The sequence below is a fragment of the Microcebus murinus genome, chromosome 14 (assembly GCF_040939455.1).
Source record: "Microcebus murinus isolate Inina chromosome 14, M.murinus_Inina_mat1.0, whole genome shotgun sequence".
In the NCBI taxonomy this organism is placed as follows: Eukaryota; Metazoa; Chordata; class Mammalia; order Primates; family Cheirogaleidae; genus Microcebus; species Microcebus murinus.
Genome location: NC_134117.1, coordinates 30,327,049 through 30,342,323, shown reverse-complemented (window position 1 = coordinate 30,342,323; position 15,275 = coordinate 30,327,049). Strand labels below are relative to the sequence as shown.

At 36.7% G+C, this 15,275-nt stretch overlaps 1 protein-coding gene and 1 pseudogene across 1 annotated transcript in view; one reads left to right on the top strand and one right to left on the bottom strand.

Moving 5' to 3' along the window:
* Positions 1-15,275, bottom strand: part of LOC105872455 (cytochrome P450 2C18-like) — a 31,184-nt gene that overhangs the window by 13,013 nt on the left and 2,896 nt on the right. The window contains exons 2-5 of the mRNA XM_012766449.3: positions 14,531-14,693; positions 14,221-14,370; positions 6,518-6,678; positions 5,365-5,541 (exon numbers count right to left, since the gene is read on the bottom strand). Coding sequence (XP_012621903.1) covers positions 5,365-5,541; positions 6,518-6,678; positions 14,221-14,370; positions 14,531-14,693 — 651 coding nt within the window. The remainder of the gene's footprint in view (positions 1-5,364; positions 5,542-6,517; positions 6,679-14,220; positions 14,371-14,530; positions 14,694-15,275) is intronic.
* Positions 1,442-2,041, top strand: LOC105872465 (5-formyltetrahydrofolate cyclo-ligase pseudogene; annotated as a pseudogene).

The following is a 15,275-nucleotide window of genomic DNA, read 5'->3' as shown; positions in this document are numbered from 1 at the left end:
AATGGCCAGAGTAGGTTTGTATCCTGCAAAACAAAGTTTCTTACAGGAGGGAGAAATAAAGACCTTCTAACAGGAGACCAGCCTGCAAGAAATATTTAGTATAACACTATATAGTTCAACAGAATAGACACTCATCAGTGTAAAATCACCCAAAAGGTAAAGGTCAAAGCCAAGATACCATAATGGCTCAGGAGATAAAACAAAGCAATAGAGTTCTACCTAACAAGATGAACAGAAATTCACCCCACTTCTAAATTCTTTTGATAAATGTGAATGGTTTGAACTCCCGACTCAAGAGACATAGGCTGGCTGAAGAGATAAGGAAATACAACCTAATTATATCCTGTCTTCAGGAAACACATCTACCCATAAGGGCTCATTCAGACTCAAACTGAAGGGGTGAAAAACAATATTCCATGCAAATGGCAACCAAAAGAAAGCTGGTGTAGCAGTTCTCATATCAGATAACATAGTCTTCAAATTAACAAAAGTCATGAAACACAAAGATGTGCATCATATAATGGTGCATCACATAATGGTAATGGAGCAATTCAACAAGAAGTCTTAACAATTCTAAATACTTACACACCTAAAAAGGGTGCATCCAAATTCATAAACCCAATCCAAGTTCATCTGAACAAAATGATAAACAGCAACACAGTAATAACTGGGGTTGTCAACACCCCTCTGACAGAACAGGACATATCCTCCACATAAACAATAAACAAAAACCCATAGACTTAAACAGAACTCTAGAACTAATGGTCCTATAAGACATTTATAGAACATTGTACTCACAAATCATTGAATATACATTCTTCTTCTCAGCTCATGGGACATTCTCTAAGATTGATCATGTCCTAGGCCACAAAACATTTCCTGACAAATTTTAAAAATATGAATTATGCCATGCATCCGCTCAGACCACAGTGGAATAAAACTAGAACTCAACTTTAACAGAAACACTCATCTCTACACAAAATCATGATTAAAAAACAACCTACTGATGAATGATACTCAGGTAAAGGAGGAAATTAAGATGGAAATCAAAAAAGTTTTTGAACTAAATAATAAAAGAGAAACAAGTTATCAAAATCTGTGAAATACAGCTGAAGCAATTCTGAGAGTAAAATTCATAGCCATAAATGTCTGTATCCAAAAGACAAAAATATCACAAATCAACAAACTAATGAAAGTTCTCAATATACTGGAAAATGATGAGCAAACCAATCCCAAAGTAAGAGGGAGAAAAGAAATAGTCAAGATCAGAGCAGAACTAAATGAAATTGATAACAAAAGAACTATACAGATTAATGATAGAAAAAAATTGGTTCTTTGAAAAAATAAATGAAATTCCTTCACCAGGACAATAAATTCAGCAGGCAACAGCCAGGGGTGAGGGCCAAAACCGAGGCAGAATTGTACTTGGCTTTATTATGAGATGGCGGCAGCAGCTCTGAACAGCATGAATTGGAGCCTGAGGGACAACCTGAAACAGCGTTTGCAGGTGATGAGCCTTGAGGAGCAGCTACATCAGTCCCATGCACTGACCCAGAGGTGATTGCCCACAGTGAGTATCAAAAGTTCAAAAGAATTTTCATCTTTCTGAGTATGCAAGATGAAACTGAGACAGAAGTGATAACCAGGGATGATTTTCAACAAGGCAAAACCTGCTTTATCCCTCACTACCAATTCCAGAGCAATCATAAGGATATGTGAAATTAGCATCACCAGAGCAAATTTCTTCACTTCCCCAAATGTCCTGGAATATTCATCAACCTAGTGAGGGTGATGTTTGGGAGTAGGCCTTGTCTACAGGCCTTGATCTTATCTTCGTGCCAGGTCTTCTGTTTGACAACATGACAGCCAACTGGGGAGGGTCTACTATAAAGCCTACTTGAGGCACGGTGTGCAGCATCAAGAAATGAAGCTCTACAGCCTTGCCCTGGCTTTCAAAGAACAATTTTGCCACTGGTTCCCAGTGGATTAAAATGACATGAAGGTAGGTGAAGTCCTTTATGAAGACTCCTCAATATGTTAAATTCACATCAAATAATTATTATTTTATATAAGAGTAAACAGAACGTATGTACTTTCCCTTTGTCAAAAATTACTTTAAATTGCACATTAAATGGACTGTATATTAAAAATTTGGTCATAAAATACCTAACATAGTAATGAAGCTATTTAAAAATTTTTTGTTTGTTTTTGTGTTTTTCTTTTATTTCATCATATTATGGAGGTACAAATATTGTTAGGGTTACAAATATTGCCCCTGCCCCTCTCCCTCCCCCCAATGTGTCCAATCCCCCGGTGGTGTGCATCACACACATTATGGAAGCATTTTTAAAAAATACAAACAATATTGATAGATCTCTATCTAGATTAACTAGAATGAGGAAAACAAAGGGCTCTAATAACTCAATCAGGAATGAAAAAGGAGAAATCATAACTGATTCCACAGAAATACAAAATGCGATCTCTGAAAACCATAAACATCTTCATGCACATAAACTCAAAAATGTAGAGGAAATGGACCAATTCTTAGAAACACACAGTCTCTCTAGGCTCAGTATGGAAGAGACAGAGTTCCAGAACAGACTAATGTCAAGTGCCAAATTGAAGCAGCAAAAAAAGTACCCACCCCCCAAAAAATGTCTTCCCACCCAAATTTTTCCAGACCTACAAGAAGAACTGGTAACTATCCTAAAAAGAAATTATTCCAGAACATCAAGAAAGAAGGAATGCTCCCCAACACATTTTATGAAGCCAACATCACCTTGAAACCAAAGCCACAGAGGGACTCAACAAGAAAAAAACTACAGACCAATCTCCCTTATGAATATAGATTCAAAAATTCTCAACAAAATTCTAGCAAACTAAAATCAGCTGCTCCTCAAAAATAATAATAATAATAATAATAATTTACCATGACCAACTGGGTTTCTTCCCAGAGATGCAGGGATAGGTCAACATATGAAAATGTATAAATGTAATTCACCACATAAGCAGAAGTAAAAACAAGATCATAAGATCCTCTCAATAGATGCAGAAAAAGCATTGCACAAAATTGAGCACCATTTTATGATAACAATGCTTAACAAAATAAGCATTGATGGGACTTGCCTCAAGATGATAAAAACCATATACAAGAAACCTACAGCCAACATACTGAATGGGGAAAAATAGAGCAGATGTCTTTTACACAGAATGTTTTTTTTTCTGTAGGTAGATGCCCAGTAATGGCATTGCTGGATCAAATAGTACTCTTTGTAGCTCTTTGAGGTATCCCCATTGAAGTGTTACAAAAATGGAAAAACAAGCACCACATGTGCTCACCATCAAATTGGTATTAACTGATCAACACTTACGTGCACAAATAGTAGTAACATTAATCAGGTGTTGGGTGGTAGGATAGGGAGGAGGAAATGGGTATATTCACCACCTAATGGGTGCAGTGTGCACCATCTGGGGGATGAACATACTTGAAGCTCTGATTGAGTTGGGGCAAAGGCAATATATGTAACCTAAACATTTGTACCTCTGTAATATGCTGAAATTTAAAAAGTGAGACATTGAAAACAATAAAGTAGAATTGAAATGTGGAAATAAACCTTAATATGTATCATCAATCCATTTTCAACATGTATGACAAGACTATTCAATCCAAAAGAAGCGTTTATTCAACAAATGATAGTGGGACATCTGATAATCACATGTAATTGAATGAAGCTGGTCCCATACCTCACTCCAATTGAAAACAATTCTGAAAGTGGATGAAAATTTATGGATAGGAACTAAAACTATAAAAATGTAGGAATAAATCTTAATGCCTTCAGATTTACCAGTGGATTCATAGATTTTGTACTAAATGATAAAAGGAAAAAATAGATACACTGGACTTCAAAATTAAAATATTTGCACATCAAAGGACATAATGAAAACATAAGATGACAACCCACAGAATGGAAGAAAGTATTTTCATATTACTTATTTAATATGAGTTGATTAAACACTGTAATGGGTTTACTGTCAAGAAACATAAACAATTCCACAGCTCAACAAAAAGAAAACATAAAACTGAATTAAAAAATGAGCAAAGGACTTGAATATCATGTGTGCAAAGAAACAGCATGCCCATCTTCATCTAATGGTGTCATATTTTATATTTTCTAACTTCTGTAATTGTTCCCATTTTGTATGAGAAGTGCATTCTATTCTCCTTACTAAAAATAATTCTGAAAGTGGATGAAAATTAAAGGATAGGAACTAAAAATACAAAAATACAGGGGTAAATTTAATGCCCTTAGATTTGCCGATGTATTCATAGATTTCACACTAATGATGAAAGAAAAAATAGACATACTGGACTTCATCAAAATTAAAATATTTGAACATCAAAGGACATAATGAAAATATAAGATGACAACCTACAGAATGGGAGAAAGTATTTTCATATCATTTATTTAATATGGGTTGGTTAAACACCTTAATGGGTTTAATGTCAAGAATATGTAAACAATTCTTACAGCTCAACAACAAGACACAAAACAATTAAAATGTGAGCTAAGGAGTAGAATATCATTTGTGCAAATAAACAGCATGCCCATGTTCATCTAATGGAATAATATTTTATATTTTATAACTACTTTGCAATTATTTCCATTTCATATGAGAAGTGCATTCTATTCTCCTCAGGTAGATTTTTTTTTGGAGTGTTCTAAGTCCTTTAATTCCATATGTATTAAAGTCCTACATTCTTCTTTTTAGTATTAAAAGTATCTAACACTCTATTAAGTTGCATATTCATTATGAAAATATATGTTCTATATTTATGGAAAAATAAATATTGAGAACAAAATCTATAGATAACTTATACAGAAAAGTGCCAGCTTTCTTTCTTTGTTCTTTTTTTTTCTTATTTTTTTTCTTTTATTTCATTATATTATGGGGGTACAGATATTGTTAGGGTTACATATATTGCCCCTGCCATCCCTCCCCCCACCATGCCAGAGCTTCAAGTGTGTCCAACCCCAGGTGGTACACACCACACACATTATGTAAGTATACACCCTTCCCTTCCCCCTTCCCCTGCCCACCACCCGATAATTTTTTTTTTTTTTTGGCATTTTGGTTACCAGATTATTTTTATTTAAATAAACTCAATGCATTCTAGCTATGAGAAACTTTAATAGTACATTTTCTATGATGCTTAGTGCAGATTCATAAATACAATATATATGTTAAGGGCTTGTCAAGCAGTGAGGCGTGACCATTTAAACATTCCTAGTACATTAAAGAACTACTCAGTGAACCACACAATGCACAAACAATCAAATGACTGTACTGTTGCTAATGTTTTACCTGCTCCATTTTGATCAGGAAACAATCAATAAAGTCTCTAGGGTTGTTAACATCCAATGAGTCTTGGTGTTCTTTTGCTTTCTCCAAAATGTAACTTTTTATAAAAGCAACATTCTCAAGTAATTTGTTATGGATTCCAGGGAAATAATCAATGAGAACAGGAAAATTATTGCAGAGCTAAAACAAAACACAATAATTTCTTTAAGAAAAAACATGTAACTATATATATATATCATACACCAAGCTGTGATAAGAAATTATAGGTATAACTACGAGTAAAATATGGTGTCCATATTGACAAAGATATTTTTATTGTGCGTGTATAGTAATTCTCTATGCTTATAAAAAGATTTGAAGGAGAAAATTCTGACCTGAGAATCAAAAATGTTAATTATTTCCTAGACTCATACATCATTTTTATTGCATAAAACACTTTTCCATCAATTCTCTCAATTTTCACACCAATTCTTCTCTTGAAAGCCAACAGCACATCAGAGTAGTTCAATAATTTCTCTAAGACCTAACAATTATTCTTAAGCACGGTGTACATCATGCCAATTCACCACAGGGTAACATTGTGATGCTTGTTTCTAGTTCATACACCACAAAACCATTCATTTCAGCAACCCAGTTGTCAGCTAGGCTCCCATCTCAGGCATCAAACACCCCTGCACTAGGCAGTGTTTCCTGACAGCTTCTATGATCCCAAATAGTTGCAGTCCTTGCAGGAGATATTCTCTTCTTAAATTAGGATACTTTTGCCAAGTATGATGAAGAGGTCTCTAAGTGTTGAGGACAAGTCATGTGGGTAACGGAAATCTTCAAAAAGAGCCTGGATGTGCATCAAATAATATAGGCATATTTGGGGCTGCCACCCACATACCTTATAGAAGTAGGGCTTTGCAGGTGACTGGAAAAAAAAAATCCAGCCAGAGAGCTAACAAGCTCAAAATCCAGCCCTACATTTATGCATTCACATCCCGTGTATAAAATCAAGGACTCAGCCATATATCCCAGATGATCACTTCATAAAGCTCTGGGAAAGACAGCAGTATTCAAACATGCACCCGACAGCTTGGTCCATATAGAATTTTGAATTTGTCAGAGAAAAGAGCATAAGTGCTTTCTCAGGAAGAAGAAATCCTAAACTCACCTGGATCCATGGGGAGCTTAGAATTTTGAAGTTTTCATTGAACTTCTCCATCAAGGTAAGAAAATTCTGATCTTTGTAATCAAAACGATTCTGGAAAACGATGGAGCAGATCACATTGCAGGGAGCACAATCCAGGATAAATGTGGGATCACAGGATGAAGCTAATGAATTCAAAACAATTTTTAAATGCCATTAAAATTTTAAAAACTTTGCCTTTGTAACAGGTAAAGGTAATTTTGAACTTTTAAGAAATATCTGACCAATAAATTTCCCTAACATCAAAAAATAATTCACAGGTGTGAGGGAGAAGGAGGGGATGGGTATACTCACACCTATCACGTGCAGTGCGCACCATCTGGGGAATGGACACACTTGAAGCTCTGTTTTGGGTGGGGCAAAGGCAATATAATATATGTAACCTAAACATTTGTACCCCCGTAATATACTCAAATAAAAAAATAAAAACTGGAAAAATAAATTCAGGATGCATAAAATCAAAACACTTCACTTTTACTTTAAATCTGTGTTGAACATTACAACCTCACTGGTTAAATAATGGAATTTCATGTGTGGCAATTCACATCCAATGCCTTTATTTACACCCTTTTATTTTTTTTAATTTTTTATTTTTTCATATTATGGGGGTACAAGTATTGTTAGGGTTACATATATTGCCCCTGCCATTCCTCCCCATGCCCCCCACCCCCGCCTTACCAAAACATCAAGCATGTCCTACTCTCAGGTGGTGCGCATTGCACCTATTTTGTAAGTGTAAATTCTTCCCCTCCTCCCCCCTCCCATTTGCCCACCACCTGATAAAAGTTTGTTTGTTTGTTTGTTCCCTTTTTTTGACCTTTGGGTTACATTGTATACCTTAGCCTTTCCCTTGGAAGGTTTAGATGTATTCCCTCTCCCCCCCACACTATGCTCACCACAACCCTAAGATGTGTATCTCCCCCTCCCCCAAACCCTAGTGGGCACTATCCCCATTTGAGCATCATAGTTTTAATCAGTCAGTACCAATTTGATGGCAAGTAGATGTGGAGCCCGTTTTCTTGATCTTGTGTCACCTCACTTTGGATAACAGGTTTAAGCTTAATGCAGGATAGCATAAACGGTGCTAATTCACTGTCATTTCTTAGAATTGAATAGTATTCCATTGTGTGCATATACCAAATTTTAGTTATCCACTCATGAATTGATGGACACTTGGGTTGTTTCCATGATCTTGCAATAGTGAATTGTGCTGCCATAAACATTCGGGTGCAGATGTCTTTATAGTAGAATGTTTTATGCTCTTTCGGGTATATGCTCAACAATGCTATTGCAGTGTCAAATGGTATTTCTTTATCTAACTGTTTGAGGTATCTCCATATTCTTTTCCACAGAGGTTGCACTAATTTGCAGTCCCACCAGCAGTGTAGGAGTGTTCCTGTCTCTCCACATCCTCGCCAGCATTTGTTGTTTTGGGATTTCTTAATACAAGCCATTCTCACTGGTGTTAGATAGTTTCTCATTGTGGCTTTGATTTGCATGTCTCTAGTGATTAGAGAAGTTGAGCATTTTTTTATATGTTTGCAGGCCATTATTCTGTCTTCTTTGGAGAAATTTCTGTTCATTTCCATTGCCGATTTCTTGATGGGGTTGTTTGTTTTTTTCTTGTTTATTCTTTTAAGTTCTAGATAGATCCTTGTTATTAGGCCTTTATCAGAGGTGTAGAGAGCAAATATTTTCTCCCACTCTGTGGGTTGTCTATTTGCTCTAATGATCGTTTCCTTGGCAGTGCAGAAACTTTTTAATTTGATGAGATCCCATTTGTTTATTTTTCATGTAGCGGTGATTGCCTTGGGGCTCTTCTTAAAAATTCTTTGCCTAAATCAAAGCAGCAACAAAAATAAATAAATGGGACATGATGAAACTAAAAAGCTTTTGCACAGCCAAAGAAACAGTCATGAAAGTAAACAGACAACCTACATAATGGGAGAAAATTTTTGCATCCTACATATCTGATAAAGGGCTGATAACTAGAATATACTTAGAATTCATGAAAATCAACAAGAAAAAATCAAATAACCCTATTAAAAAGTGGGCAAAGGACTTGAACAGAAACTTTTCTAAAGAAGACAGAAGAATGGCCAACAAACATATGAAAAAATGCTCATCATCTCTAATCATCAGGGAAATGCAAATCAAAACCACAATGAGATATCACTTAACTCCAGTGAGAAAGGCCTTTATCAAAAAGTCTCCAAATAACAAATGCTGGTGTGGATATGGAGAGAGAGGAACACTCCTACACTGCTGGTGGGACTGCAAACTAGTTCAACCTCTGTGGAAAGCAATATGGAGATACCTTAAAGCGATACAAGTGAATCTACCATTTGATCCAGCAATCCCATTGCTGGGCATGTACCCAAATGATCCAATGACACTCTACAAAAAAGACACCTGCACTCGAATGTTTATAGCAGCACAATTCATAATTGCAAGGCTGTGGAAACAGCCCAAGTGCCCATCAATCCAAGAATGGATTAATAAAATGTGGTATATGTATACCATGGAGTACTATTCAGCTCTAAGAAACAATGGTGATATAGCACATCTTATATTTTCCTGGTTAGAGCTGGAACCCATACTACTAAGTGAAGTATCCCAAGAATGGAAAAACAAGCACCACATATACTCACCAGCAAACTTGTATTAACTGAGTAGCACTAAGTGGACACATAGGTACTACAGTAATAGGGTATTGGGGAGGGGGTAGGGGGGAGGGGGTCGGGGTCGGGTATATACATACATAATGAGTGAGATGTGCACCATCTGGGGGATGGTCATGCTGGAAACTCAGACTTGTGGGGGGAGGGGGGAAAGGGCATTTATTGAAACCTTAAAATCTGTACCCCCATAATATGCCGAAAAATAAAAATTCTTTGCCTAGACCAATGTCTGATAGGGTTTTCCCAATGTCTTCTTCTAGGATTCTTAAGGTTTCATGTCTTAGGTTTAAGTCTGTTATCCATCTTGAGTGAATTTTTGTAAGAGGTGAGAGATATGGATCTTGTTTCAATCTTCTGCATGTAGCTAACCAGTTTTTCCAGCACCATTTATTGAAGAGGAATTCTTTTCCCCATTGGATATTTTTGTCTTCTTTATCAAATATTAGGTTGCCGCATATTACACCCTTTTAAGCCAAAGCGTATATTATTTTGGAATGAAAGAGAAAACATTTTTTAAAAGCTAATGATCCGGCCGGGCGCGGTGGCTCACGCTTGTAATCCTAGCACTCTGGGAGGCCGAGGCGGGCAGATTGCTCAAGGTCAGGAGTTCAAAACCAGCCTGAGCGAGACCCCGTCTCTACTATAAAAATAGAAAGAAATTAATTGGCCAACTAATATATATATATATAAAATTAGCCGGGCATGGTGGCTCGTGCCTGTAGTCCCAGCAACTTGGGAGGCTGAGGCAGTAGGATTACTTGAGCCCAGGAGTTTGAGGTTGCTGTGAGCTAGGCTGACGCCATGGCACTCACTCTAGCCTAGGCAAGAAAGCGAGACTCTGTCTCAAAAAAAAAAAAAAAAAAAAAAAAAAAAAAAGCTAATGATCCAAGTTTGTAGAGCAGAATCACATCTGTCTTCAAATCCTGTGACTATTAAAGCACAGAGATAGAAAAGGAGTGAATATTTTGGACGTGATATATAACGAATAGCTGAAAGAATCCTGTGTTGAAACAGTAGAAAGGAACTAAAGAGAGACAGAGATTGTGAGTGAATTCATGCACCGTAAAGAACAAATGTGAAAAGTACAATATAGCCATGTTACGGAGATGAAAAAGTAATACAAATGAACACTAAATGTAAGATGGATTTGTGTATCTCATAAAATAAAATGAGTAATTTTTATTTCAAGTATAAATGCAAGTTAGGAAAGCCAACAAAGTATTGATAAATGAAGTCTTTTCATTTCTCATTTCATTGATTTTTTTAAAACTTCCTTCCCTAGGAAATAAACCTTTGTAATTTACTTTCATTCTCAAAATTTAATTCATTTGGGAAAAGCCACTCTTTGTGGATTCTGGGACAATGTTCTCCATAGACATCAACACCAGTATGTTTTAATAAATTTTAACATTTGACCATAAGTTAAGCCAACACTGTCATTTTATAATTAAAGACATTCTATGAAAAAGACATCTGCATTAGAATGTAGCAGCACAATTCACAATTGCAAAGATGTGGAAACAAACCAAGTGCCCATCAATACATGAGTGGATTAATAAAATGTGCTATATGTATACCATGGAGTTCTACTCAGCCATACACACACAAAAAAATGGTGATCTAGCAGATCCTGTATTATCCTGGATAGAGCTGGAACCCCATTCTACTAAGTGAAGTATCACAAGAATGGAAAAACAAGCATCACACGTAATCACCATCAAATCAGTATTAACCAATCAACACTTAACATTCATTGAGTGTTGGGAAGATGGGAGTGGGGAGGAAGGGATGGGTGTATACATACCTAGGGTGTGGTGCACACTGTCTGGGGGATGGACACACTTGAAACACTGACTTGGGTGGGCCAAAGGCAATATATGTATCCTAAACATTTGTACCCCCTGTAATATGCTGAAATAAAAAGAAAACTACAAAAAAAGAAATTAAATTATATGAAAGGTTGTCAGTTTTTTTGGTAGGGAATCTCTAAAATGAAAATGTTGTAATTAAGTGATCAGTAACTTTTATATGTAAACATCTCCCAAACACACATCTGAAGATCCTAAATAAGAATGACCTGAATCGAAAGTGTTCTGAATAAATGGTAGGGCATTGAACAACTTGAAACCTGTTGAGACAGCTGCTTCTATACCAGGCTCCTTTCAACATTACAGGTCTCTAAGCTTTCAGAAAAAGTTTTATTTTAGCCTAGGAGAAGGAAGGTAATTTGCAAAGACTTGGAATTGTATCTGTGTGTGTGTGTGTGTGTGTGTGTGTGTGTGTGTGCCTGTCTGTGTGTCTGTACATCTGCACAAATAAAAACTGATTTCCAATCTTTCAATTCATTTGAAACAGAGAATTTTTATACAGATAATTTAGAATCCAAGCTGATAATCAGATTCACTGTAACAGGTACTATATGGGTTGGTAGAATTGGCAGGAGGAGGAAAATAATTATCATAAATATCTAAGCTAAATTCAACATAGGGAAGCTAGATAAGAAAAACTGAAAATAGAGCCAAAGTTCTCTTAGGAAAGAAAAGGTAAATGTTATTGATAATAGTTAAAATGTAGTTAAACAAATAATTTATGAATTGGTATTTGTGTGTTCTTCAGATTGTACTACAAAATATATTTGCTCAAAAAAGAGAAATCAACACAGTAAGAAATAGTAAATAAATAATTAATGCTGATTTTTTTGAATACTACTGTGTTTATAGAGAAATAATAATTGATAAGCATTGCACTGAGATATTATAGAAGATGCAAATGGAAGGAAAATGTACATTGTTCATGGATTGGTAGAATCAATATCATTAAAATGTCAATATTACCTAAAGTTATCTACAGAATAAATGCCATCCCCATCAAAGTACCATCATCATTCTTTACAGATATAGAAAAAATAATTCTTCACTTTGCATGGAACCAGAATAGACCTCATATAGCCAAAGCAATCTTAAGTAAAAATAACAAACTGGGAGGCATCATAATTCCAGGTTCAAGATGTACTACAAAGCAATAATAATTAAATCAGCATGCACTGGCACAAGAGTAGAGGCATCGATCTTTGGAACAGGACTGAGATTCCAGAGATGAAACCATCTGCATATGGTAACTTAATCTTTGATAAAGCAGACAAAAATATACATTGGGGAAAAGAATCTCTTTTCAATAAATGGTGCTGGGAAAACTAGATAGCGACATGCAGAACAATAAATACGGATCTCTGCCTTCACCTCTCACAAAAATCCACTCAAGATGGATAGACTTAAACCTAAGACCTAAAACCTTAAGAATCCTAGAAGAAGATGTTGAGAACTCCCTTTCAGACATCGGCCTAGGCAAAGGATTCTTGAAGAAGACCTTGAAAGCAATCATCGCAGCAACAAAAATAAATAAATGGGATCTGATCAAATCAAAAAGCTTCTGCACAGCCAAGGAAATTGTCATTAGAGCAAATAGACAACCTACACAATGACAGAAAATATTTGCTCTCTGCACTTCCGATAAAGGTCTGATAACAAGAATTTATGTAGAACTCAAAAGAATTAACAAGAAAAAATCAAACAACCCCATCAAGAAATGGGCAAAAGAGATGAACAGAAACTTCTCCAAAGAAGACAGAATAATGGACAGCAAACATATTAAAAACTGCTCAACATCTCTAATCATTAGAGAAACGCAAATTAAAACCACAATAAGGTATCACCTAACCCCAGTGAGATTGGCCTGAATCAAAAAATCCCAAAACAAATGCTGATGAGGATGTGGAGAGACAGGAACACTCTTACACTGCTGGTGGGACTGAAAATTAGTGCAACCTTTGTGGAAAAGAATTTGGAGATACCTCAAAGAGCTAAAAATACAAATACCATTTGATCCAGCAATAGCATTGTTAGGCATCTACCCCAAAGAGCATAAGACATTCTATTATAAAGACATCTACACCTGAAAGTTTATGGCTGCACAATTCACTATTGCAAGGACATGGAAACAACCCAAGTGTCCATCAATTCATGACTGGATTATTAAAATTTGGCATATGTTTATAAAGGAATATTACTCAATTATAAGAAATAACAGGGAGCTAACACTGCTTATATTATCCCGATTGAGATTAAGCCCATTATCCAAAATGAGGTAACACGAGATCAGAAAAATGGGCTCCCCATGTACTCACCATCAAATTGGTACTGGCTGATTAACACTATGGTGCTCAAAGGGTGGTGCTGTTCACCAGGGATTCAGGCCTTTAGGGGGTAGACCCACATCTGAGGGATTTGGTGAGCATTGTGGAGGGGAAGGGCATATCTCTAACCCTTGCTAGGGAGAGGCAAAGGTATTAAATGCAACCAAAATGTTTGTACTCTCAGATTTTCTTGAAATAAAAAAATTTAAAACCCAGCACACTTCAAAAAAAATTGCACTGAGATATAACTAAGCAAGTAAAACCATCATCACTAGCCAGAACTGTAGCAGGGCCTGGCAGAAGCACCCACACGTCAGTGAGTCTGACCATGCAAACATGGTCCAATTAAATGAAAGCATAGGTCACGTAGTAGGTGCTCTGTAAGTGTGTGATGGGGTCATTCCCACCATGACCATTTTTCATGTTTTCTCTCATAAAATATTCTGAAACAGGTAACTTATATTTATGCTATGGAAAAAGCATCACTCACTCTTACCAAAATGAACTCAAAACCTATACTCACGATTTCTGATTTGAAAACAAAGAAAAATGTTAAGGAGAAAATCAAATTAAATGACCTGTTATGTCCACACTGTCTGCACAATCTTGCCTGTACACACAGCCCAGATGCACACAAGCTCCCTGAGCTCTGTTTCAAACCTCCCTCCTCCACTGCAGGGCTGACAACCAAGACCCAAATGAAAGATCTGGCCACCCTTGAATGTGTCCAAGGATGTCATTAGCGATGACAGCAGTCTGCAGTGGTCAGTGATGCAGAGTAGAGAGTCACCCACCCTTGGTTTTTCTCAATTCCTCCACAAGGTAGCGGGCCTCCTCTTGGACACGTTCCTCAATGCTCCTCTTCCCCATCCCAAAATTCCGCAGGGTCATGAGGGTGAAGCGCCGGATCTCCTTCCACCTATTTCCGTTGCTGAAAATGATTCCTATCAGAATGGGAAACAGAAACTAGGAAAGAAATCCCAGGCGAGGAGGAGGGAGCTGACACTCCACAGGGACGTGAGTGGGCCAAGCTCTGCCCACCCAAGCTATTTCCATCCTCCCAACCCCCTTTACCATTGCTGTCTCAGGCACATGTACACTTACCAAGTCCTTTACTAATTCTTTCAGAGAGTGGGAAAAGGGCTCTTCCAGAAAACTCCTCTCCATGATCAATCAGGGCTTCCTTCACTGCTTCATATCCATGTAACACCACAGCGGGCTTCATGCCAAAGTACACAGTGAACACAGGGCCATAGACTTTTGAGAACTGGGAAATGGAAGCAAGATGCAAATAACAGCAAAAGAAGTCACTATTTGGTCCCTACTTGGTGCCTAATTCAGACTGATAGTATCACTGTATTATTTAATGTTTTAATTCTGCCACACATAGATTCAAATATGTCTGAATTCTATGCATAAATGTGATGGTAATAGTAATAACTTCCATTTATCAATGAACTCCTGTGTGCCCTGAAATGGCCCAGCCAATTGGTACACAAATTACAATTAATACTCACATTGCCAATCCCATTAAAATACCAATGTCACTTTTCACAGATCTAGATAAATTAATACTAATCTTCATGTGGAACCAAAAAAGAGTACAAATAGCCAAAGCCAGCTTATGCAAAAAGAGCAAATCTGGGGATATCACCTTACCTGAAATTATATTGTAAGGCTGTAATAACCTGAAGAGCATAGCACTGACATAAACATGGAGACATAGTCCAATGGAACGCAATAGAGACTTCAGATATAAAACCATATAGCTATGATGAACTGAATTTTCACAAAGCAGTCAAAAACATACACTGGAAAGGATGCCCTAATCAATAAATTGTGCTGGGAA